This window comes from Cephus cinctus, unplaced genomic scaffold, assembly GCF_000341935.2.
Source record: "Cephus cinctus unplaced genomic scaffold, Ccin1 Ccin1_scaffold0215, whole genome shotgun sequence".
In the NCBI taxonomy this organism is placed as follows: Eukaryota; Metazoa; Arthropoda; class Insecta; order Hymenoptera; family Cephidae; genus Cephus; species Cephus cinctus.
The window spans coordinates 3,239,712-3,264,984 of record NW_014332933.1 but is presented as its reverse complement, the minus strand read 5'-3'; the positions used below and the strand labels follow the sequence as shown (position 1 = coordinate 3,264,984).

The 25,273-nt window shown below is 38.4% G+C and overlaps 3 protein-coding genes and 1 long non-coding RNA gene across 12 annotated transcripts; 2 read left to right on the top strand and 2 right to left on the bottom strand.

Annotated features, from left to right (window-relative positions):
* Positions 1-350: 350 nt before the first annotated feature.
* LOC107265131 (peroxidase) lies at positions 351-18,926 on the top strand. 5 transcript variants are annotated; one of them, XM_015734214.2, is made up of 18 exons: positions 360-462; positions 827-1,388; positions 4,281-4,463; positions 7,406-7,485; positions 8,052-8,145; positions 8,617-8,808; positions 9,044-9,240; positions 10,007-10,259; positions 10,839-10,984; positions 11,762-12,003; positions 12,146-12,278; positions 12,360-12,487; positions 12,563-12,672; positions 12,762-12,854; positions 12,930-13,099; positions 13,187-13,295; positions 13,380-13,473; positions 16,320-18,926. In XM_015734214.2, exons 2-18 carry the CDS (start codon positions 1,378-1,380, stop codon positions 18,786-18,788), a joined length of 4,704 nt encoding a protein of 1,567 aa, XP_015589700.1. In that variant the 5' UTR covers positions 360-462; positions 827-1,377; the 3' UTR covers positions 18,789-18,926. The 5 variants fall into 5 exon arrangements, with proteins under 5 accessions (XP_024938088.1, XP_015589700.1, XP_024938091.1 ...); XM_025082320.1 differs by lacking the exon at positions 827-1,388 and having other exon boundaries at positions 351-462; XM_025082323.1 differs by lacking the exon at positions 827-1,388 and having other exon boundaries at positions 410-462; positions 16,131-16,542.
* LOC112493963 lies at positions 7,346-10,064 on the bottom strand. Its single transcript, XR_003058966.1, has 2 exons — positions 9,976-10,064; positions 7,346-7,529 (listed from the first exon to the last, which is right to left on the bottom strand). It is a non-coding gene; the product is annotated as an uncharacterized LOC112493963 (long non-coding RNA).
* A 257-nt stretch (positions 18,927-19,183) lies between the features above and the next one.
* LOC107265140 (eclosion hormone) lies at positions 19,184-20,949 on the top strand. 2 transcript variants are annotated; one of them, XM_015734244.2, is made up of 4 exons: positions 19,184-19,256; positions 20,079-20,168; positions 20,267-20,439; positions 20,472-20,949. In XM_015734244.2, the coding sequence occupies exons 2-3, from the start codon at positions 20,081-20,083 to the stop codon at positions 20,428-20,430; spliced, it is 252 nt and encodes an 83-aa protein (XP_015589730.1). In that variant the 5' UTR covers positions 19,184-19,256; positions 20,079-20,080; the 3' UTR covers positions 20,431-20,439; positions 20,472-20,949. The 2 variants fall into 2 exon arrangements, with proteins under 2 accessions (XP_015589730.1, XP_015589729.1); XM_015734243.2 differs by lacking the exon at positions 19,184-19,256 and adding an exon at positions 19,286-19,772 and having other exon boundaries at positions 20,267-20,949.
* Positions 20,950-21,025: 76 nt separating this feature from the next.
* Positions 21,026-25,201, bottom strand: LOC107265135 (leucine-rich repeat-containing protein 40). Of its 4 annotated transcripts, XM_015734235.2 has the most exons (10): positions 24,895-25,201; positions 24,394-24,587; positions 23,917-24,120; positions 23,717-23,840; positions 23,078-23,247; positions 22,706-22,848; positions 22,266-22,466; positions 21,865-22,197; positions 21,611-21,796; positions 21,026-21,495 (listed from the first exon to the last, which is right to left on the bottom strand). In XM_015734235.2, exons 1-10 carry the CDS (start codon positions 25,055-25,057, stop codon positions 21,390-21,392), a joined length of 1,824 nt encoding a protein of 607 aa, XP_015589721.1. In that variant the 5' UTR covers positions 25,058-25,201; the 3' UTR covers positions 21,026-21,389. The 4 variants fall into 4 exon arrangements, with proteins under 4 accessions (XP_015589721.1, XP_024938101.1, XP_024938100.1 ...); XM_025082333.1 differs by lacking the exon at positions 22,266-22,466; XM_025082332.1 differs by lacking the exon at positions 23,717-23,840 and having other exon boundaries at positions 23,943-24,120.
* Between the last annotated feature and the right edge of the window lie 72 nt (positions 25,202-25,273).

The window sequence follows — 25,273 nt, the reverse complement described above, 5'->3', positions numbered from 1 at the left end:
GTTCTTTCAGACATTCGATAGTCTTCGAAGGGTCAGAGGGTGCTGGTAACCGATGATCCGTAGGTTGGTATTCGTTCTTGAGATATACCTCTTTTCTCTCGCTAGCGTATCTGTTGAAAGACCAATCCACCCATTGATGTATCAATCTGAGAGCAAAGGCCAAGTTCAACCATTGTTTAGATTCTGGTACAGTCAGAGTACAAAGAAACGCTATTTGCTCTGGGTTCTTGTCAGTCTGCTCATGGCGTTGGACTGATTGAATGAAATTACTTTTTTTTTTTTTTTTTTTTTTTTTTTTTTTTTTTTTTTTTTTTTTTTTTTTTTTTTTGAAAATATCACAGATATCTTCTCGCCTGGCAGTCCGACTCGCTGGATGATACAGTCAACTGTAAATCTGACAATGACAATGAGCGGTCCTTTCGCAATGACGCGTGAACGTGCGAGGAACGGCACGGGAGTAACGTGAGTATAGAAAGTTGGGTTTTCGCAAAAAGATTGATCGTGGTAACCGATGAAAAATATTTGCTCTCGAATGAATGTTGACGCGACAAAAGATACGACTGTTTAAAAGCAAATAGTGTTTAATGTTTGTCGTGCGTGAATTTTTCTCGGGCACTAATTGCACCGTTGCTTTTTAATTTCGAAGATTGGTGGACGATTTCAAAAAGTTACTAGGATTTTTGGATTTGACATAATTGGGAAATGGTGGGGTTCGAAGGTCGTTACTTGGAAATCAGGAAGTGTCATGCACTTGGCGGTCTCGCGCCTCTCGCGATCGATACTCCAATCGTATGGAATAATGATTTTGATTTGCGTTTTTTGGTAGCGATCAAAGTCTCCGAATTGAGGGCAGACGAGGCTTGTCTAGAGAAAGGAAAGTTGGTTGGGAGTCGCAGCACCTCCTTCTTCACCACCATCTCCTCCTTCTCTCGTAGTCTCGTATTTTTACCAGCGCTTGGTGTATACTATGGAACGAGTGGTAAGATGAGGCGAAGCGAGCGAGTCGGCTCGAAGTAAGGTAAAGTAAAATGACTCCAGTTTCCCCACCAGGAGTTACTTTTGGGGAGCTTTCGCATCCCACCCCGGGACACGTTCTCGATAAAGAACTATGCCGACGAGAAATGGCTAGGACACGGGGTTCGACGTTAAACAGTCGAACAGTAAGTCGCTAACTAACGACTGAACGAACTGCCGAGAGCGGCGATCGGCTTTTACCCGACTGTCTTTGTACTTTGTATTATTTTAATATAACTTAAACAAGTTACTGCGAAGCGAGTATCGGTACTGTGTGTGTTGTGATAGTCCGGGCGATTGTAGTCCATTGTTAGCTAGACCGAGGAAGACTCTCTTGGACACGGTGGAGTAATTAGTCGCAGAATGATCGACGGGTGAGTTTTTTGTATCTGTGGTATGAACGGCAATGTTTTTTATGTGGAAAAAAAATATATGAGAAATTTTTGGAATTCGAGTAACGACAAAAACAATGACAACAAATATTCAATGATCAACAGTGCGTTATGTATTATTCAATAGTCAAATATAATTTTCACTTTAATTCAAATTTCATCGAATTCGTCTTGTTATTTATTTTTAACTCGTTTATGTGCAACGAAAAATGGGTTTGAAAAATTGTAATTTTTTTTTTTTTTTAAATATTTTTTATACGTTCACCAAGTTTACTTAACAGACTGTTGTTTAATAGAAGCACTGTTATGTAGCCGGCTCTTTTTCTTGCTCTTCATTGAGCAGTGCAAAAGTTTTTGTTGTTTTGTTCTCTCGGTCTTGATTTGCAAAGAGGAAGAATCCCCGAGTCGATTCAGTGAGAAGAGAAAGGAACGAGAACAGGAACCGCATAATTTCTCTCTCACTGCTTCGTCAAGAGTCAAGTTGCGGCGACTCTCGAAATTTGTTGACTTGGAGTATTTTAGATGTCGGGTGAAATACCAGGTGCAATGAAAAACTGACAAAGCAGTAAAAGATATATGGACGGCAGTTAGGGGAAAAGAGAAAACGAAGGAAAATGATATATTGGAAAAATTCAATGAAATCATCTAGCAGCATCCGCCTTCCGCAGATGCCGGACTGATTCTTATCTATCATCAAGTCGAAGTAACTGCGCCTGTCTGATGCTGCGAAAAGTGAAAGGAGATTTCGAGCAGCAAAAAAGTAATACTTGCTTTATTTGGATCGTCCTATCAATCATCTGGGACGTAATGTCGTTATTACGCATTTCCGTATATCGTACAATAGATTTCGTAAGTGGTAAAGAAAAATAAGTCAAGATTTCGGAAACTAAAAATACCATAGACTCGAATCAACAAAATATACCGTACGTAAATGTATTTTTATGAAACTTGAAAAAAAAAAAAGAACAATGGATTTCTACCGATAATTTTCGAATTGAAAAAATATTCCTCTACACCACTTTCATATCCTTTCTCCGAACCACGTGATATCAACACTTTCAAAATTGAACGCGTGTGTCCGATAATTGAATGAAACCCAAGATCTCTTGCTATGTAATTTTATCGTAGCGAATCCGGTAATTGCCAAGCAGAGTCAATCAGTCGTATACGAAAATCTCACTAACGAGGTAAAACCGGCAAATTTATCATTTCGAAAAGTAAAACGATCTATTTATTTGATCGAATCAGTGGTATGAAAAAAAGTGTAAAATTTCAAATTTTCCCCAAATTATAAAAACAATCATTACCATTGCAGTGACGTAAGAAATTTTTCGATTAACGCAGCTTCTTATATTTGTATTAGCGAAATTCGAGGAAACCAACGAGTATTAGCAAATCGCACTTCTTGTAGATATACATCCAGCCAGATCACTACGTACGAAATGAATTGCACAAAGTTTGGAAAGGCAATGCCGCCCGAAACATCTGTACCCGAAGAAGCGTTGCAACTTTTGAAAGGCATAAAAATAACAGCCCGGCAATTTCGTGTCAATAAAAATAAACAGTTATCGACTGGTCGCTTAAAAAGTGCGATAATCGTTAAATCAATCGTTATGGACCATTCGGTGAGAAACGAGTCTGTAATCGATCAGGTGTCTCTCAAGACCCGAGAAATAAACGGACTTGATCTTTTCTCACCTCTTCAGCCAATAATGGCATCAATAAATTAGCGAACTACGCGAAAGAAAGTTATAATAACTCATAACCTAAAATAATGATTTCCACGAAAGAAAGTGCGACAGCCCAATAATTATACGAATTTCTAAAGCGAATGACTGTCATGTCCATTTACAACGGTAGCACCTTCGGCTGCATTTTTTTAAATTCAATTTTCGAAAGTCGTAACAAATCATTATCATGAAATTTCACGTTACACCTTTTAAATAGCGGAGGTTAGGAACACCTTATCGAATACCAACGTGACTGAGGGAATGCGCGTAATCGATGTTGAACAAAAAAATTATTGTCAACGTTACGCTCGTTGACCAGCGAAACCAATTGAATTAACAGCTGATTGATGTTAGAATGGATAGACGTAATTCACCAAGCGGAATAGCCACAGTGATTTTATAACTCTCACCGTACATGCAACAGTCGGGACGATCCACTGGGAAGGTACCTGCTTCATGACGCAGGATTTTCCACCTGCCTTTTTACTGGCATTTAAATCCGTTAACACTTTCCCTCGATATTTACATAAATTCAGATCAGCCTCGAACCTCAGGATCTAATTTCCGGCATCGAACGACGTAACGTCGATTGAATCTTGCGGTGTGGCACAGTTCCGTAATAAGATATGTATTCCATTTATCTATGATTACCACTGCGTCACAAGAACCGCTAGAAAATTTTTTCTTCACAAGAAGAAAGTGCCTATCGCTACCATTACACTCAATTACGTAGAGAATGTTCACACGTACCTTTCCACAAGAAAGTGTTATACTAGAAAAATTCACCTGGAAAATAATTGAGCAAACTACTAATTTTCAAAGTACCGTTACCCAGTCAGGAGTATAAAAATTTATAAAGTACTTGATAAACTTGTACATGTAAGAATTCCATAGGCATTAATTCACTGTACCTGGTACCAGGTTCTCAATTGCTGGATATGTACGTCTTATGAAAATATGTTTAAAAAACTGTTCCTTGATAATTAGAGCAAAGAATTTGATAAGGCCCTGGACATGGAAAGTCTTATCTCCATTAATCCTTATTCAATCGTTCATGATGCAATACTACGTTCAAGTGAACGCGCGGGTGTTCCTTAGGCTGTATATTCAGACACGGTATATAATGATTGGTTTACGGTTTCAGATCCGTGATAACGCGGACACGGTTAACCATACTGTTGTTCCTGTTAGCGGCAAAAGGAGCTACGCCACTGCATTACCAGTCGATCGAAGCATACGCCAATGGCGACGAGTGCGCGCTGGTCCTGGATGGTCCGGGAAGGACCAGCGTCTTTGACTACACGTACAATCTCCTGCGTGGAAGTTTGTAAGTACCTGAGATTAGTACAAATTTCTAACGGTCAATAACCATGTATAATACGGTAATCACGTAACGCGAGAAAAGAATAATCACTATCCCTAACACTTTCACCGAAAAGGTCTTCCCAAGCCTGAAACTCGACTTACACGTGGCTACCCATATACCGCGCCGAGTCTTACCAAAACTCTCCCTTTATCACGCAATCGTATAATTATACAGAGAAAAAGAAAAGAAATATCAACATAACGTTATTAAAGACTGCAAGTAACATACGTTCTGTAAATCTTGGTGTAAACGGTATATCGTCGTATTTAAGATTCCCGCGCGCGTGGGAAGTCAGTGCGCATGCGCAGTGAGAAATTTATCGAGGTCCGCGTATACTTCGCAACGTCCGTTAAGGAATCTAGCTTTAAGGTTAATTTATACCGATACTAAGTATACGCGTAGCTACGATTCAACGTTGATTGAGTGATGCCGCTCGGTGCTAAAGAAATTATTGATTCAATGACAAAACGTCAAAGCTCGGACGCTAAGGATCTCACATGGCGGCAGATATTTACGCTACAGGAATCCGTCCGTAAGACTACGTCCTCGTGGGACAGCCTCGGGCGTAATCTCTTTGGACGTCGAGACCGCTTTGGATGCTCGTTGAATTAATTAGTAGTGTTGCGCAGTCGTTTTACGAGCGTTTATGAATTTTTCGCCGGCGGCCACGATATAATGGTGCACCAATTCACAATGCACCCTCTGTGTACACAGTGGCCGATCTGCGTGACAGTCAATGGTGAAAGCAAAAGCTGTCTCGAAGTTGTATACGGTGGTTGTGTTACGATTTAAAATAAAAGCCGCGCCTACGCTAAATGGCATGACAGGATTACTCACAGTGTCAATCAGGATTCACGTGCCGACCAGTAGTTACATGGAATGCTAAAGTTCCTGAAAGATCCTGATTCCTTTCTCGCGAAAACTTTTCTTGAACAAACTGTAAGTATAATAATGCTAGCCACGTGCATTGAAATTTCTAACCTCTAATCTCTCCATCAGCATCGATTGACGGTTCCTTGAGTATGCTCGGTAGACACGGTTAGCCGATACTACATACGTTTAAGAGTATCACGTTGGATTTCAGCATAGTATCGACCTACAGGATCTAAATTTATATCCGACATTGTATCTAGGTGTAAGCTGGGTTTGGTAAACTCTTTAGAAAGTGGAGTAAAGAATTTTGCCCTTTCGAATTTGAACACGTGTCACATAGAGAGCGACGTTTAATAAAGCATGTTCAGACTTGTTTATGACTTTTGCTCGATAAATTATGTCATACCTATGAGCGATATGATTATTGTTAGTTAACGCATCATAGCAAAGGCGTACAATTGTGCGAGTTAATCTTTAACGTGTAAAATTATTGTCAGGATATCAATTATCGTCCAATGATATGCTTCCTTAGAAGTTGAAGCAGAAATATGTAGGAAAACGTATACAAATTGAGTAAACGTCAAAATGAATATAGCATAAGACTCTTTGAGCAACTGCTGAGCACGGCAGCCCGTTCGTTAGATTAATAGCCCTGTGATTGAGACTGCAACATTGAAAGTAAGAAGAAAAAAAAATGGCGTTTAATAACCGGCCGATGATTTAAATGCACGTAGCGAGCGGTAAGTCAAATTAAAAAGAGCCTATCCAGAAGTGTTTCCACGTAAAGATACCTAATGACCTTATGGGGCAAATGAATTACAGCCTTTATCATTAGTGTCGTGGTACGTAAAGTGCTCTTACCAACGTATCGATACATATACGTATACATCATATATGACTGCACGTACGGACACGTGTAAAATGTACGTATCGCCAATCAAGCAACTAGCAGCTCGTATATGCACTGTGCTAAAGTAGACTTTCTAACCCTTTTTAGATTGATTCAGAGGAGTTCAGCAATTTCAAACTATGTATATCGAAAGCAGAGCTCATGTTGAGTAGCAATCATGAGAAATGCGCAATCAAAAACACACGTTGGCCTCTGGTCCACCTTCTATGGTCAAGATAGTTGATTTTTTTTTGTTACCGGTAGAAATCTACTTATCGTTATACCTACAGTCATTTTTTCATAGTCTCCAATCACCTTCAATTTATTCACCATGCTGCTTACCACTTACAAATATACTAACGATCAAAGATCAATAATATAAATACAGGTTTTGATGCTCGATCGCGACGCCATGATACTGCTTGCCATGGCCTAGTACTTGTGCAGGTTAGAATAAAATACTGAAACACAGGATGGCATATTTTAATTACTCATTCGTACCAGATTAACAGCTGACTCAATCCTTGCGATGATCGCGATGATAAAGTCAGTAGAAATTCATTTCAATATAGTATTGTCTTAGAATTTCTATTTGGACTTCCGTAAGAGCCAGTTTACTTTTTTCACTAGGTATTATGTTCGGACTACCGAACAAGTGATAATTAATGTCGATACTGGTATAAAATGGATGGAGAGCAGTAATCGAATGTAAGCTAACCGTCGGATTGGCTTTCGTGCCAAAGGAAATACGAAGCTTGGCACGTCAATGCCACTGTCTTGCTCTAGAAACAGAATGCCGATTCTGGAGTCACGGAGAAGGTGCGTGTATCCGTTTCGGGTTACCCGGTATATACAAGCAGTACGTAAAGGACTAGAATATGGGCTTACGAGGTACATACGTTAAAGACGTGCGTATAGGAGCTGCATTCGTATGACTGCATGGTCACGATATCGTAGGTACGCCTACATGAGCGTTAGTACGTAAGTGAAGTGCTCACGCCTTCAAGGAAAGTAGGCTGCCGTGTTAAGTAATTGGCTCGAGGAGAAGGGACACCGTTAATAATAAGCTCGAATCTCAAGATGGCTTTTAATTCTCATTACTTGATTTTATTGCTAATTCAATTTTTTTCATTGTTCACAGTCCACCCACCGCCGGTTCGCAAACCTGTATCACTTACGACGCCGTAAATAATGCTTACATCGAGGCTAGGAAACGCATCAGTAAGTAACAGATCTTTGGATGATCAATGAAGGATCGATGAACGCTGGAAAAAAAAATGTGCGAACAAAAATCAGATTCGCAATTCTTTTGGTTAATTTCTTGTTAGATATCGAATGGTAATCGTTAAATATTGGTATAGGTATACGATCCATGTAAAGTTAGTATTTAGCTGTAAATTATATTGGTCAAGTGACGTAACGATTCTCAGAAATGGAGCGATCGATGATGTATGAATGAAAGTATCTATTGCGTAAGATTACTTTGGTATTGGCGAGCCTACTGGCTAATGCTATGAATGCATAAATTAGTTTCCCAAAAGCGATTTCGTAAATTGTTTTCGTGGGAAGCACCCCGGTTATTCGATACGGAAGATTTCACCTGACTTCAGTCTTACAATCACTTACTGTCTCTTGTTTCCTCGGGTAATTAATTATATATGAGGGAACGACTGTACAAAAAGTTGGTTTCGCGAATACTTGAATTTCATCACGGCACCTTGCGAAACTTCAATCTCACGGACGGACTTCGTTGTCGCTGTTTTCACGATTTTCATGCTTTTGCACAGACGTTGCGCAGTCGAAGGCAGATATCTGGAGACCGGAGGATCTTGCCACCGTTGGCGAACTTCTTCTGGACATAAGCGTTAATCTTGCTCAAACGTGAGTATACGAAGAAGTAAAATTTCAAATAATAATAATAAATAAGGTATCTAAGTTAGTAACGTGAGATAAGATATTTCTTTTTTTTCTCAAAATTTATGATTTTCATTCGTAATTGTCACTCGATATACTTTTCCTCGTATCTCCGACTGCACTGCTGATTTATTTATGAGTTACTCTGTCGAATAACGAATGTGCTTTTAATTGCAACAACTTCATCCATTATTCACGAGTCACCCACTTTAACGGGGAGCTTAAGTCGACGTATTTCGTACGTTCTAAAGGATATCAGATATTTTTCATAGCTCCACACTTGAGATAACTCGATCGCCGATAGCCATCTATATAAATCTTATTGATCTCTCGATCTGAGACCGCGATCAAAGCCAACGATATAAATTGGAATTGAAAATGGTTTAGATCCGTGCTATAGCACGAGTTAAGCAGCCAATGATAATCTCGTTATTACAGATACGGCTTGACCTACGAGGAAATCGAAAAAAGTTTACCTCTGATTGACACCTCGAGGACTCTCATTCGCGAAGTCTGTCCCGCATTCCTTAGCAACGTGGAATGTCGTCCCGGCAAGTACAGACGTTACGACGGTCTCTGTACGAACTTGGAAAATCCAACCTGGGGCTCCTCTTTGTCTCCATTCTCAAGGTAAACCATAATAGAGTACCGTTACTTTCCGTAAAAGTGATCGCTTCCTGAACTCTGGCCTTACGTGCTCGCTAATTAATTCTACAAGAACGCCCAAGTCTGTGACTTGCAATCTTCAGCGCGTATCAGACATACCGGAACACAGTATTGAAGTAAAGATATTTGAGTGCGTCCAGTGGGTCACCGGGTCACTGATTACCAGACTCGTTACGCAATTAAAGTTCCTATTATACAGGCTACTGCCACCACGTTTTGCCGATGGACTCACAGCACCTAGAATATCGGTGACTGGCGGGGATTTGCCTTTGGCACGTGTTGTCTCTCGCACCATGCATCCAGACGAAGGCTACCATGATCATGCTGGAACGGTTATGGTAATTGCTTGGGGACAGTTCATGGACCACGATTACACCCTGACTGCCACTCCACTAGGTAAGTTACCTGCATCAATGATTTCATGATGGTTACTATTATTGTTAAGTATTATTGATACGATGGGATAATCCAATCTGTCCATAAGCAACAATGACTCCAAGTGCATCAGGCTATGATCATTGAAATAATTCTGAGCACGTGATCGTGAAGTACGCTGGTTTACGCAAAATCTTCATCATCATCATCATCATCATTGAGCAACGTTGAAGGCGTTTTGTGTAACGTTCCTTACTCACGTGCGAATGGAGCAACAATCTATTCCGGGACTTCGTTATTTCCATATACCGAAACGAGGGTAACCGCTTCGACGGAGAAAGCGAACGATTGCACCTGAGATAATTCGGTGCTCTTGTGCAGTTTGGTATTTTTCTAAAATCACCAGTTATAAAATGACCCAGGTCGTTAACGTCAATCTTATCAGAAAGAACTTTAGACTGGCTATTGGCAGTAACACGCAATTGCTCGACACTCGCAGCTTTAACGAGATGCATTTCACGCTTGTCACGCTGCGTCAGGAATGCGTCGATTATCGCGATTTTATTATTACGCCTCATGGAAACCCCCTGGAGGTCTAGACGACCACTTGCTGATCGTTCGGGTTTACCTTATATGTATTTACCATACGTGTTTGGATACCGTACCAACGTGGTATGGATTTTCAAGTTCTTCGGTTAATTAGGTTATGTAACTTATCGCGCGTTATAACGTTATTCGAATAAACGTAAACAGTACCTTGGTAACGATTCAATGTAAAACCTTACAGATCCTCTGAACCGTAATGACCCGGAGGAGTGCTGCTCGCGTCCGCCTCATCTGAAGAATCCTTACTGCAATGAAATTTACATTCCCGAGGACGACTATTTCTACAGACTGTTCAACGTGCGATGCATGGATTTCGTACGTGCATTCCCTGCCGTACGTCCCGGCTGCAGGCTTGGCTCTCGCGTGCCATTCAATCTTCTCACTGGCGTTCTCGACGGCAACACGGTTTACGGCATCAGCGAGCATTTTGCCAGGTAAATCTGTAATAAAATTTATAAATACGACATTGATCCGTCAATTGTATACTTACCTTGGGTTATTGCTGATTATCCGTATCCAATGGGTAATCGCATAGTTCCTTAAGTGACGCTGTTGAAATCACTTTTACTCTTGGAACATAGACACTGAACTTCGTTGGCTATTTGCTAATTCATGTTTGTGTATATATATAGTAACGAGAGTAATATGTTTCCGTGGTGCGAGATGAAAAATTTTAAAGATCGAAATTACCGTGTACGCCCGGATACAGTGAAGCGGTCCCGTGGGTTCCGCCTTTGGATACCTTTGTTACGTCACAGGCTGGTAATAAATCAGCATTACAACGCTCTATATTACTGTCGTACAGTCCATACTTTCTACCACGCAATTTATTAGGCTCGCCTTACTCAATGCCCGTGATCTCTGTTTTCTCACGTATACCGGAAGCGAAGCTTTGTTTTCCGGTAAATTAAATCCACACGAAAATTTCAATCGGATTGAGATACCATGGTCAGGTACAGTATCCAGCAAAATTTAAAGAATTCGTATAAATCGATATGTCACTTTATTCACAGAAAGCTACGTACCGGCTACGGAGGATTGCTTCGTATGAATCCAGTGTTCTCGGAGTACGGTCTGAAGGATCTTCTACCCCTAAAATTAGACATTCCCGATGAGGGTTGCACTCGTCCCAACCGATCGATGTATTGCTTCGAGGCTGGTAAGTTTTTTCTTTTCTCACGTCTTATCCAACTACATGCGTATAAACACGTATCGGCCATTATGTTACTCTTTTATGTATACAGCTTAACACGATCACTCAGCATCGAGACGCTGGGAACTATAACGCCGTGTCTCGTATATGCCGTAAATCATGAATTTTAGTACTCAACGTCTCACAGTGTGATTACACGAATCGACTTTCTAATCGCGCCGATTCGCGAGGAAAATTAATCGTTAACCGGTAGCGAGGGATTGCGTACAGACTTATTGATTTGTCGTGAGCTGCGTGCCGAGTTAATGACAACGCGAGATCCATTTATGTTGAAATTTCCTCACGGGCAGGATTGTTCTCGCTTACGAATGCCTATGTCTGTAATACATCTGATCTAGTCCAGGAGAACAGCCAGCCTAATCACAAGTATTCACCGCGTACTCTTGGCTTGTCCGACTGTACTTTGATCGTAATGGCTATATCATGGACTCGTTTAAGCATGGTTCGCGTGGGCAGGAATGATAATGCCGATGCGGTTAAGCATAAACTTGGTTACCTGGGGGCGATCGAGCTCTCGAAGGAAGGTGAAGACGCACGTCGAGGGTGAACGAATTTTTAAATCGGCCTCTGTATCACTCTTACTTGTTTACTTTGAAATCTTACTATCTATTTGTATATCTATAGCGGATACCTATACCGTGGTACTTACCAGGCAGACTACGTTCTTGATCTTTGTCCCGTGGGAGTAACAACTGTATGCGTGTTCCTTTTGCCTTTCTACAGGCGAGATTAGAGTGAACGAGCAGCTCGTACTCACTTGCATGCATACGCTGATGGCGAGAGAACACAACAGGGCTGCCAAGGCCCTCGCCCACGTGAATCCCCATTGGGACGACGAGACCATCTTCCAGGAGGCTAGGAGAATTGTCATTGCTGAAATTCAGCACGTTACTTATAACGAGTTCCTGCCGATTCTACTCGGCAAAGACGTTATGGAGAAGTTTGGACTTTTGCTTGAGAAAGATGTAATTATGTACCTTTGTCAGTTCTGGATTCAATACCTCGTGTAAGAGTGGACGATCGGATGTTGAATTGTATAAGTAGCATTTTGGTGAAGTTTCTTTTTTTTACTGGGATCCTAATTATATTTATATATTTTTCTTTTAGGGTTACTGGGACGGTTACGATCCTAGTGTGAATCCTGGAGTTTTGGACGCTTTTGCTTCTGCTGCTTTCAGGTTCGGTCACTCGCTTCTTCCTACGGCCGTTGAACGATGGAGCAAGGCTCACAAGTTTATTGGTGAGCCAGATGATTATGTAAAGGACTTATTATAATTTGTTTTTTGGGTCGTTTTATGCTTCTTCCTTTTTTTTTTCTCAGCATCGAAACGCTTGTCAGATTTAATCAGAAGGCCGTACGATCTTTATCGCGCTGGAGTACTCGATGAGTACTTTATGGGATTGATGAATCAAGTTGCCCAAGCTATGGACGATTCAATTACTCAGGAGGCATGTTTTTTTTTTTAAATTGCGAATAATACTTTTTTTTTTATTATGCATGGACTAATTTTTTTTTCTCCGTAGGTTACCAATCATCTGTTCAAGAAAGCTGGTGCGAAATTTGGCATGGATCTTGTCTCCTTCAATATGCAACGTGGTCGAGAATTCGGTATACCGAGTTACATGGAATTCAGGTAGGTTATGAAAGAAATGTGTATCAAGATAAAGTCTTAAGGATCGAAATTTGTTGAATTTTGGTAACTAATTTTTTTTTTAATTTTAGAAAGTTCTGTGGTTTACCCGGTGCCGACACTTTCGAGGAACTGTTTGGATCTATGCCAAATGAAACTATCACGCGTTATAGCACTATTTTCCAGTGAGCTAACTATATACCGTATTTATATTTATATTTTTATGAAGAAAATTAATAATATTTTATAATACCACGTAGACACCCTTCTGACGTCGATCTTTGGTCCGGCGGTGTCTCTGAGAAACCTTTACCAGGAAGTATGCTGGGACCAACCTTTGCTTGCGTCATAGCCACACAATTCAGTTATTCCCGTCGTGGAGACAGATTCTGGTACGAACTACCTAATCAGCCGTCATCCTTCACGCCAGGTAAATATGGAAAAACTGTTAATTAAAATGAATAAATAAAATTTACCGTATTAAAACCTCACATTTTTATCTTTCACGTGATCCTAGAACAATTGGCCGAGATACGCAAGTCGAGATTGGCTAGATTAATATGCGACAACACTGATCTGATCGACACTGTTCAACTATACCCTATGGTTTTGCCTGATCACGAAATGTAAATACTTATAAAATTTATCTAATTATATTTCTATTAATAATCATGAGACTATATAATGTGAAATTGTCTATCGATTTACAGCAATCCACGTGTCCCATGCCGAAGTGGTGTCCTACCAGGTATTGATTTCAGCAAGTGGGCCGAATTTCCGACAACGGGTCATGCAGCTCAATACGTGAGTAATCTAGCTGGCCAGTACGGGCACTTGGGTAAATAAGGCTGTTGAGTCGATCACCGTAAATAATAGTGCGCGTAGCTGAAAAACTTAACAAGAAAAGTCACGATTGAATCGCATTAGATCATTATGAAAATAAATCTACATACATATGCATGATAAGGACCCAAGGGCGAAAGAAGATTGCGCCATATGTTCTATCATTCTTAAATATTCCGCCATACCTTCGAATCAATGGATTATTTTGGTAAATGGATGACCTTCGTGAATATAAAATAGATTAACAATAATTTTGTTCTTATCGTAATCCTCGTTATTGTTATGACTAAAGGAAAGCCTATAGGAGCTACTTACAAGATCACGGAAATGCCAATTTACCATAATGATCTATTAGAAAATGATCCTGTGCGATATTCAAATGCTCATCATAATTTTATTACATCGACAATCTGAACGTTATTGATTAATTTTTTTTATATCGCACACGATGTTTTATATCTTTATATTGAAAGTTGGTTACAATTAGTTTAGAGATTATGCACTGTCATTTAAAAAAAAAAGTTAGTATCACAATTATCAGTAGATTATAGTGATTATCATCATGCTAATTTAATGTGTAGATATTTAAGCACATGCATGAGTATGCTGCCGTTAGCACATGACATAATAATGTTTATACGTGAAAATACCTGCCAAATACTCGACCTCTAGAATTAAACTGGTACGGCACTTCAATACCATATCATGCCGACATTCTCTAGTAAGTGCATCACTCGTTACAATAACCGATCAATGATAATATTTGGTAATGACCAACCAATAGATATTTCACGAGTCTCAAAAGGTGAAATATTTATTCGTCCATTCGATGGATCTTTACCCATTAACTGAGTCAAGTTTCGTAAACGAGTTTTCCATGCACCAAAGTGCATTATATCATTAAAAAATCTTATATTTACATTTTTTATCCTTTTTTCTTTAACTAAATCTATTATCATTTTCTCTTAGTATCATTATTCTGTCTGCGTCGATTGTTTCGCCTAGTCCGATACTCGAGTCGCTTTTTATTCATGACTTGACGATCCCGTAACGTAATGTCCCACTAAAGGAGCATAAACGACGAAGATGTTAAAATTCATCAGTCGTTCTTTCCTTTTACTGCATCAACGTAGCAATCATTTCTCGCAGAACGATACGTATTGGCTGAACTGTTTGGTGCTATTGTACCATAAAGAAATGGTATAAAGATGCAAGAAAAAATTTGGCGACTTCATATATACATGAAGGCTATACGTTCGAGGCTATTACAAGAATTTTTGAAAAATTGACAATGCTCAATATCAAAAATCTTGTTACTTTATACGTGACGATTATGGTTATTCTATAATTGTTTTATCAGCATGGAAATTACAGTTTTTCGGTACAATTTTTTTTTTAGTATTTATATCATTATCATCTATTAGAAATTTACATAGATAGTCAACTTAACATATAAAAAACTGTTTGAACTGTATCTATAGATATTTGAAAATCTTTCTGCCCCCACCCCCCACCCCCAAGAGAACTTTCATTAAGGGACTATAGATAGTCTAATGATGCATTATCGGAATTACATATAATGTACTAAACCTATTGTACCATAGCGATTGGTGGAGGAACATTTGCTTGACTTGCCGAGAGCCTCGGTGAGGCCCAAAACGGTACAGCTCGGCCACGTTAAGCCAGTCTCGCAAATCTTCTTTGAGAACATTAACAAGATCGCCACGTATCTCGAGTTCGCGGGCAAGTAAGACCCATCGGGCCTGATTCCTGATCGCAACTACACTCATCCCTATTATCACCACTCAGCACTATCAACATTATACACATTGGATGCATTCAGTTGACACTGCACTCGTATGCACTTTGGATCCCGGATCAGTTCGAAATTAATGGACTATGATAATCAATGAAAATGACGAAAGAATTTTATCGAATTGATCAGTGTTTACGTGAAAAAAGGAACATCGATTAGGAACGTAATACATTGAAAGATTAAGCGATCATTTTTTATACTTTTGAGGTGTATAATTTTCCTCCGCGTCCACGTGTCGTAATTGTCCATTAATTTAAATGGTTTGTTTAGCGATTCGAGGGCCAATTACTTAAGGAGCATATACATAGTTAATATATGACACTTATGAGTGCACAGTGTGTACGCGTAACGATTACAGTAATTTACCTAGTTAAAGTATTATCTTATGAAATAATGTAAATACATCTTTCTCGACGTAGTAATTTGTTTATATTCATCATTGTACATAATAAATATCGTTGTATAATACAAAGCAGTGTCTCTCTCGCGAGAATGCCGTCCATCGAAATACGGGATTCTGAATTATCAAATAGATAAGATCCACGGTGTTGCGCTTACACGGTGAGATATGCACTGCGATTGTAACTAGAATACTCATATATCGTACGTACGAGACGATAAATACACAGTAGATATATTTATTTTCTTACTCGCCCTCCCAATTTTCAGTTACCATAAACACAGTTATCGTATGACGTAAATGCAATAAATAGTAACAGTAACGACTCGTATGTAGAAAATGTACCATTGCTGTCATTCACACGACTGCCATGTCAATTTTGTAAGCATTCGATTGTATCAGGCATATGCAATTACTTGCACGATGCACTTGAGGAACTTAGGGAAAATCCAGCTGTAAGTACGTAGTGGAAAATTGAAGGGGAGGACACTGTCACTTATGCAGAATATACACTGGGTAAGGTACAACAGCATATAGTAGCATTAAAGTGGAATAAATTTTGAAGTATTTTTTTTATATTGTATCCTATAGCGCAAGATGAAAGAATTAGGTGCGGAGTCCGTACCACCATTGGTATACGCCAGAATGCTTGGATCCAGTTGGATGCCAAAAGTGCAGAATGAAAATCTGCCATGGGTCCATGCGCTTAATCGTGCCGATGCAATTAAGAGGAACAGGGCTTTAATGAAGTATCATCAGAATTTGAGGCAAAACAGAAGAATTGATTATCGATCGTTGATTGACATTTTACTAAACCGAGATTTACCTATGTATATGTCCATGATGACGAACAAAAGGACCGTTAGAAGATTTTCGCCCAATCCGCTCGACTATCTGAAGGCAGCAAGGGAACTTCCGGTAAAGAAAACTGGTCCTGCGGCCAAGGGACCAAGGGAGCAGAATAACATATCGGAGGACATAATAAAAATTACAACCATAATAGAGACTGTTCGTCGTAGGAGGAAAAGAGATGCCGAATCCGGTAAAAAGAAGAGTAACGAATCTGTGTTTATGAAGTCATTGAAAGAGACGGAGAAAAGAAGGAGGGAAGCTGTGCCGGGAAAGACTTTAAATAGGAAGAAGAGGTCTTTACCCGATCAGCAGTATAATATTTCTGCATTGAATGTACAGGAAACGAAGGAAATACCAATTAAAGAAATCGACAGAAGTATACCGATAAAACGTGCAACGGTGACACCGGAAATACCGATAATACCGTATATACCGTTATTGCCGCCAATGTCCGAAAATAAGAATTTTCTTGATTTTTCGGTACTAGAGTCGATTCTTAATGTTAGGAAAAACACATCGACTCCAAAGTATACGCGAGTTTTCCGCGAATGCAAGGATGATGCGGCTGCCGAGATTGCCGATCTGAACATCCCGCCGCCGAAGCCAAAATATATAAAACGAAGAAAGCCGATAATTCCCGATATTGATTTTCCACGGACACCGATTGTGCTGCCACCTGCAAAGGCTCTACAGTCTGCTGCTGTATCGACTGCGGGAAAGGAAGCTACGAGGAACATGAGCTATATCAATCTGCAAGATCATCAGAGTAACGGACAGACGCCTGGTATGACGAAAGATGCTAATGGCTACCCAGCTGATATTCCAAAGTATAATCCTCAGAATATACCATACGTCGATGTACCAGATTACACTGATCGACGTGAAGAGAGCTTGGATGAGGATGATCGTCGTGTGGCCAAGGAGAAGTACGAGGATTACGATGACGCGAATGCTGATGCCGTCGATCCCGGAGCACCTTCGGAGGACGGAGAACGATCTGAAAAAAATGCAGATGCGCATGTTAATCGTGAGGCTGGAGGAAGAGAGCAGAGTGATGATGATGACGATGATGATGATGGTGAGGAGGAGAAGGAGGAGGAGAAGGAGGAGGAGAGGGAACGACCACGTGTTCGGGATGAACCTCAACAGGTTTCCAGGAGCCAGGATGATGAAGCGGATGAGGAACAGGACGAAAGACCATCCCGTGTTCGTTACGAAGACCCACAGGTGAGGAGGAACCAGGACGATGATGAGGATGAAGAAGCGCCATCACGGTTTGAGGATACTGAACCTAATAATCGAAACGAAAGTAAGGATGAAGAGGATGATGAAGAGGACGATGATAAGGAGGAATCACAGAAAGTGAAGACGGAACGGATAACAAAGGCTGAATATGATGCAGTGCATTTTGATATCAATGAATATAAAAAACCTTTTAATTTGGAAGAATTTCTCAAGGAGGAATTATTCTTTGAGCCGGATGAGAAACCGGCGAAGGGCGAAGACATTAATAAGCATGAAAGCAGCAAAAATATTCATGTACGCGAAGGTCTTAAGTCTGCCGGTCAGAAAGATAATTCAAACATTGAAATTCCTAAGGATTTGAATTTGGATATTTATAAGGGCGAAGAGTCTGTGGTACCCGTTGAACGTCATGGACGAGTCGCACGAGCTGATCGGACTGATGATGCTGAAAAAGTTGAGGCCAAGGAAGATGATGACGAATCTGCTGAATATTCTAGTGAATCGGATGATTATAAGCAAGAGGGAGAAGATGATGTTGAGGAAAAGATTGTCTCTGATGAAGAATTCAAATATGGGGATAAGGACTTCTTCAAAGCAATTGCCAACACTAAAAACGGAGAGTTTCTGCACTTGGACAATGACGATGACTTCTTTACGCGCACTTTTGGTCCTGAGATCGCTGCACGATTAAGAGAACCTTATATAAAGGAGGACGACGAGGATGACACCGAAAAGACTGACGAAAGTAAAACAAATGAAAAAACCAACACCGAAGAGTACAAGGCACTGTCGAAAATTTTGAGTAAAAAGGATGATGTTTCGAGATTAAATGAAGATATAAATGAAAAAGTAAAAAAGGGCGAGGAGGTGCCACCAGAGTACAGGAATGCTTGGACTCTGGAATATGAATTTCCAGAAAAAAAGAAGGAAGACGTTCCAGAAGTAAAGGATAAGAAGGATTAAATAAGTTTATAATAGTTATGTTTAACTTTTAACATTGTTATATAATTTTGAAATTATAACCACAACAACGAAATCAAAGTATTGAATTGTAATGGACTTAGATTACATAAAAGATGTTTTAATGTTTGTATCCACTGCACTGTACATGCCAATAAAACGGTATTTTCAAATAATTTGAAAAAAAAAACCTATTTCATTTTACTTAATTTTGCCAGTATCATCGGTACAAGTCTAGTTCCTTTTAATTGCTCGAAGGAGAGGATGCCAGCAGGACCAATATCCAGTGATTTCCTTAACCTAAGTGCAGGAAATCATTTAATTGAATTTGAATGGGATTTCCCCATGGATGGTAAATCTGGAATTCTGAGAGTATATAAACCAACCTCGGAACACTATCCAGCATCAGTTAGCCCATTTCTGTACCGAACGAGAGTAATCACAGTCCCGATAAACAAAAGCTCGCATCAGGTATGTAAAAAATTTTAAAAAATCTATAAATAAACCAAACTTATCCCTATACTAAAATTAAACCAAAATTTTAATACCAACTACAGCCTCTTTGTTTATCCTAGAGGTCCCAATCGGCTTCATCATTTCCTGTTCTTACTTAGTTAATGAAATAAAAAAATATCCATATTTATTAAACGTCTTCCCCATGACGTTAAACTCGAATGCGGAAGCATGTGAATTCCGGTTATAAATGTGTAAAAAAAGATGACACGACCATTACGGATACGAAGTGAAGAACTAAACAGCCTTCGAGTGATCCTTTCAGCATCGATATTCGGATTATTAATTATACGCAGTTTTACATATTCCAATATCTTTCCGCCTCTTAAGAAAGACGCAAAGATGCTCGAGCCTACTAACGGCGTGACAACCGCGACCGCTTAACGTCGCCATCTCTTTATCTATCCTAATAAAATCGTATTTTGCTACAATTTTGTATCCTGATACCGTTTATATCCCATCAACCCGAAGAAGGTAAAGAATCATCCATTTCTCACATTCACCGTGACGCGTTTCTAGAATTGAGAACTGGTACCGCTAATCAAAATACGTCAATTCACATCAACGTTAAGTAGAAACGGCACAAGTGACTCAGAGACTAGCGGATAAAATGACTACGGGGAAACCCGTTACTGAAAGTTTACCAAGAACCTGTGCACGCATTTATTATTGATACGCCAAAACGACTGTCATCCCGTTAATCTAAAACGGATTATAAATCAGTCTTTCATACCTATGTTATCCTTTATTTGCATTCATATACGTGTATCGTTGTTCCAGTCATGAACACCCAAACACGTTATGCTCTTCTGCTCCTCGTCGCCATTGCTGTTCTGATCTTGTCCACATCTGCAGGCGCCAATCAAATTGGTATGTGAACTACGATTTAATCGAGATGATCAAGTTAGTCTTTAATATAGATATATATGAAAATTATATATTAATAACATTACGTTATTGCATTTCAGGTGTTTGTATAAGAAATTGTGCTCAGTGCAAGAAAATGTTCGGATCCTATTTTGAGGGACAACTTTGTGCCGACACCTGTGTCAAGTTTAAGGGTAAAATCATTCCTGATTGCGAGGATGCCAGTTCCATTGCTCCCTTTATCACTAAATTGGCAGACGATTAAGCGGTTCCTACGGAAGGGCTCTGTTGGAATTTTCTGACATATTCTCATTATCGCGATCGTACGTTATTGCTTGTCTTTTACGGTTTTACTTTTACTTGGCGCTGATGGATATTACGTAGATTTACGGAATGGTTTTGAAACCGAATGTGTATGTGCATTAAATATTTGTCTATCGTCGCTTACCAACATGATGGATCAAACAAACTGACGTTACTGCCAACACTGTTTATAGAAATGTATGGAAAGATGTGATGGTTTCCTAATGTATTTATTCGGCAATTATTCACGTTGCCGCACTGTATTTCAATGCTTCGAATCTAGTCAAAAATATTGAGATATTATATAGAATAAGTCTATCATTTGCCATTGCAGTTATCATTTCAATGAAATATAACTCGCCGACGTTAACATATTTATATATTATTTAATGTCTGTACTTAGAAAGAGTATGTTACAAAAAGAGAAACATACACCTGGCTACATGTACAAACAATTAAAGACATAATTATTCACTCAAAATCAGTTTTTTCATTTTCATGTCCTCCTCATTAGTTATTATGCAAAGAAGTAGAGGTAAAAGTTAAAGAGACCTATATACATATAATATGTGTATATGCATTTTAATGTACAATTCTTTTCACATATAATACATCTACGTACAAGACAAATTACATGACAACATAATATTCTAAAAAGTATGACCGATGTCAATGATACTTTCAATTTGAGTATTCTGTCACTCTATAAATTATACTTTGTTAATTAGTTTACAAAAATGATTATTCATTAGGTTACTGTTCTTGTGAAATTAGTATATATTACAATAAATTAACTGACACAGATATAATTCATAAAATCATGCTATTCCAATTTCTACCCCTTTTTACATCAAGTTGTTAAGGTGGTTCGATCACTAGATGCATTCTTACTACTTTTATGATTATGATAATCGAACCACCTCAGGTTGGTATTCGATCCCGAAGATACGCTAGAATTTCTTCAGTGCCCTTCATCAATGTAGCTTGCCTTGGTTGTTTAAAGTAATTTCCGGATAAGAGCAAAGTCCTGAAAATACGATGCAGTGTATTATTTCCCCATATATGTACATTGCAATCAGCAAATAAAATTCTAATTAAAAGTTGGGCAGCAACTCAACGTGTATAATTATCCGATAAATTACCTGAGATTTTTCAGATTACCAAGTTCTGGTGGTACGAATACAATATTGTTATTCGAAAGATCTAGTGTTGCAAGCCTTCGAAGCTTACTTAATGATGACACATCAATAAGTGATAGTTGATTATTTCCTACCGTTAATATCTCTAATCTTTCTATATCATAAATACAATCAGGTAACTTCGTAAATCTGAAACACATATAATTCTTTGGTGCTGGTGTAAAAATTTAAGTTATCGCTATGTTCTTGATAAATACCTGTTGTAGGAAATATTAATTTCCAGCAAATATTCCAGTAGACTTATACTGGCCGGAAGTGACGATAAACGATTATTGCTTAGATCTATAAATCGCAGGTGTTTATATTTCTCGCCTATCCAATCAGGCAATGATGATAATTGATTACACCTGAGTTTAAGATCTGTAATCGTTGTCACTATCGACAAATTATCTTGTAAATTGCAAAATTTATTTCTACTTAAATCAATGCACGTTATTTGAGCTTCACTGGCGTCCTCCAAAATCGCTTGCGGTATTTCCTGTAAATTCTGACCAGTTAAGCTTAATAATCTTGTGTTCCTCATAACGTACCTGTAAAAATAATTTGTTTTGCTTTTACGTAGAAAATTAAAAAGCATTAACGTATCCCACGCTCGTACTTGTCTGGAAATATACTGTCGTTAGCATTCAATGAAGAAAATCCCCTAGATTCGACATTTTCCATTTCTATGCTTTCCCGTAAATGTCGAAGTATGCGGTGTGTACCACACTGTATTATATCTCTTCTTAAATTTTGTAATTTATTACCGTCAATAACAAAGTTTTGTAAGTTGGGCATTATACCGATACAACCAGGCACTCTGGAAAACGTTCGATTTTAATTTTTCTTTAAAATACATAAACACTGAGTAATAAGAAACATAACAAAAAATACAAACGTGCAATACTGAAACTTAAAATATAATTACTTTATGCCTATAGAACCAGCATGCAGTGCTCCAAAACCGTCTGCATTAAAGCTTTATCTTTGGTATTATATAAGGGTTATGATTTCCAGGTCATGTAATATGCAAGCAGGGATTCCATCAGCAGTACGTACTTCGAAATATTATTGCAAGACAAGTCAAGCCGCTCCAAGTTAAGCAGTTGTACAATTTCTTCCGGAATTTCTTTGATTTTATTGTTTGCTAACGTCAAAGTTCTTAATTGTCCCATACTTTCCAAACCCGAGACATCTATCTCCTGTAGATTATATCAATTGTATATTCGCGAGAGTTCAACGATTGGAGATGATAAAATCGTATGTGGATTTTTAAATTAAAATTCATTGCCGACACACGATATACCATAAGTGTATGAAAAATTGATGAAAATCGTGTGTGCAATGCGATGACTTTTTGGTTTTTGCTGAATGGCGATAAAATGTTGTGTTTATACAGTCTTTAAATGTATATCAGTTTCTATTACGTACATCAATGCTGTTGTTTGCCAGATGAAGCTCGCGCAAAGCTGCGCAACCCGTTGTATCGGGAAAATTCTTTAAATTATTTGTATGAAGTACCAACACCTCCATGTGTCGCAACTCACCAAATGGTGGCAATATTTCCAAGTTGTTGGAATTTGCATCTAGTTTTTTTAATACTGTGCAAAAGGATATAATAGATTGATGAGTAATTTAATATACCATTATACAATCACTACGATATGCCCTGTACTGTACAACATGCATTGTAATTTCTTGTATTTCACAGTGCTATACATATACATATACAAGTTCACCTTGTACAATTATACATATAAAAAATACACAATGTGTGATTGACATACCACCCACATGCCTCTGTACAAAATATTTACAACATTCTCTGACTAATTCACATTTTGTGAACAACATATAGTATGTATATTCTTGTCAACTGTACAGTCATTAAATTCAAAAAAAGATGAACTGAGAATTGAGTATTTTGTAATCTATTTAATCAATCTAGAATATACATTTAATCAACTTAGGAATGAAGGCAAACCGTGCAATTTCTATTGTAGAGAACTTAAATGTATGCTATTTGTTTTCTAATTTGTATGCTACTTGTATATGTTGTCTTAAACACACCTCGCATGCTCGTTATGTCGGGTGGCAACTCTTTCAACATATTGTGACTTATGTCAAGAGAGACCAAACGCACCAAGTATCCCATTCCGATAGGCAAGCTGATTAGGTTGTTACAGGATAAGTTCTACATGAATAGTAAATCGAAATGTTTAACACATTTGCTTTTTGTAATTTTGTAAAAATTTTAGTAAAGAATGTACCATGTAATCTAGCATAATTAAATCACCAATAGCAGGATCCAGCTCCTTTAATAAGTTGTTTCTCAAATCCAAATGACGTAGCTCCGAGAGGTTGTAGAAGTTGAGGGGTAAATGTTTTATTTTGTTAAAGGAGGAATTCAGTTTGCGGAGTTTACTTAAATTACCGATTTCGGCTGGTAACGTTTCCATGATGTTATCGTGAAGCTGAGAAACATTGTTTATGTCAACAACGTGTTTAGAATTAAAGAATGTTCTACTATTGAAGGGTCGAATTAGAGATCTGTGGGATTTTTTAAACAAAGGAATTTTTAATATCAGTCAAATTGACTGGGGTAAGTTTTCGGATTTAACCACTTTTTAAATTTTTTATGTTAAACTCGGGAATTATCAATAGATCGTAACTTCTATAACGTGGAATCAGGAATTTGTTATAATCAAAGCGTATAAATAACACAGAAAAATGACATAAGTACGTACATCCAATATTGAAAGTTCAGACAGAAACTCAACTTTAGGGTCAAGTTCTGTAAGACTGTTAGAACTCAAGTCTAATATCTTCAGTGGTTCTTGTTCCCACCATTTTTCTTTGTCATCATTAAATTCTAAACCAACATCTAATTGCCTTATTTCCTCAGGTGTTAATTCATTAATAGACCAGACTCTGTTTGGTACTGTAAAAAAAATATGGTGCGTAAATGCACTATGTCGCTAATTTTTGGAAAAACAAAACGTAAACTTGTTTGTACTCTAAAAATAATTAAAATTGATCAGTTGCAAATTTTTAACAAGTGTTCTTGTGATATACATTTTTAGACAGTTATAATAAATAAAAATGATGTGATATGATTTTGTTGCGGAAAACGCATTGATCAGTGATTGCATAACCAATAAAATATGGAATAGGTTATATTATTGTTGTGACGCAAATCAAATCAATAAGGGCAATTAAAAAAGAAAAGGAAGGAAGCGTTTTATTACCTGTAGATAGCCCCTTGGTAGAAAGGTTTAATTGTCCTGTTTTTCTGGCGGAAATAACCATGTCTTCAGACAATTCCGCATTATCGTCATTTTTTGTTCGCGGTTTAAATACCGAACGATGATTAATTCTGTTTCGCGTCACGCTCATTTTACCGGATTTCATAATATTTTTATCTTGAGGGCTTGGAGATTGTTTAACTTATTATGTGCAAATATGCGCAATTTCACGAACATAACACAAGCCAGTGTTAGAGCCATACTGCTTGTGGAAGGAGTAGGTTCATGGCGGGTTTACATGAGATAAATTCGACACAGAGCTTATGTAAAACATAACGCACAGAAACTCATAAGTTGAAATGAATAAATAATGCAAAATGCT

Excerpts from the sequence above, each read along its gene's own strand:
- LOC107265135 (XM_015734235.2), bottom strand. The coding sequence starts at position 25,057 with ATGAAATCCGGTAAAATGAGCGTGACGCGAAACAGAATTAATCATCGT. Across the intron at positions 24,121-24,393 it reads CTGAACTTTCAATATTGGAT|CTTCACGATAACATCATGGA; the intron begins GTACGTACTTAT and ends AATGTTTCTCAG. Across the intron at positions 22,198-22,265 it reads GACAGTATATTTCCAGACAA|GTACGTTATGAGGAACACAA; the intron begins GTACGAGCGTGG and ends TTATTTTTACAG.
- LOC107265140 (XM_015734244.2), top strand. The coding sequence starts at position 20,081 with ATGAACACCCAAACACGTTATGCTCTTCTGCTCCTCGTCGCCATTGCT. Across the intron at positions 20,169-20,266 it reads TGCAGGCGCCAATCAAATTG|GTGTTTGTATAAGAAATTGT; the intron begins GTATGTGAACTA and ends ATTGCATTTCAG.
- LOC107265131 (XM_025082320.1), top strand. The coding sequence starts at position 374 with ATGATACAGTCAACTGTAAATCTGACAATGACAATGAGCGGTCCTTTC. Across the intron at positions 4,464-7,405 it reads AATCTCCTGCGTGGAAGTTT|TCCACCCACCGCCGGTTCGC; the intron begins GTAAGTACCTGA and ends CATTGTTCACAG. Across the intron at positions 13,100-13,186 it reads GCCGTCATCCTTCACGCCAG|AACAATTGGCCGAGATACGC; the intron begins GTAAATATGGAA and ends ACGTGATCCTAG.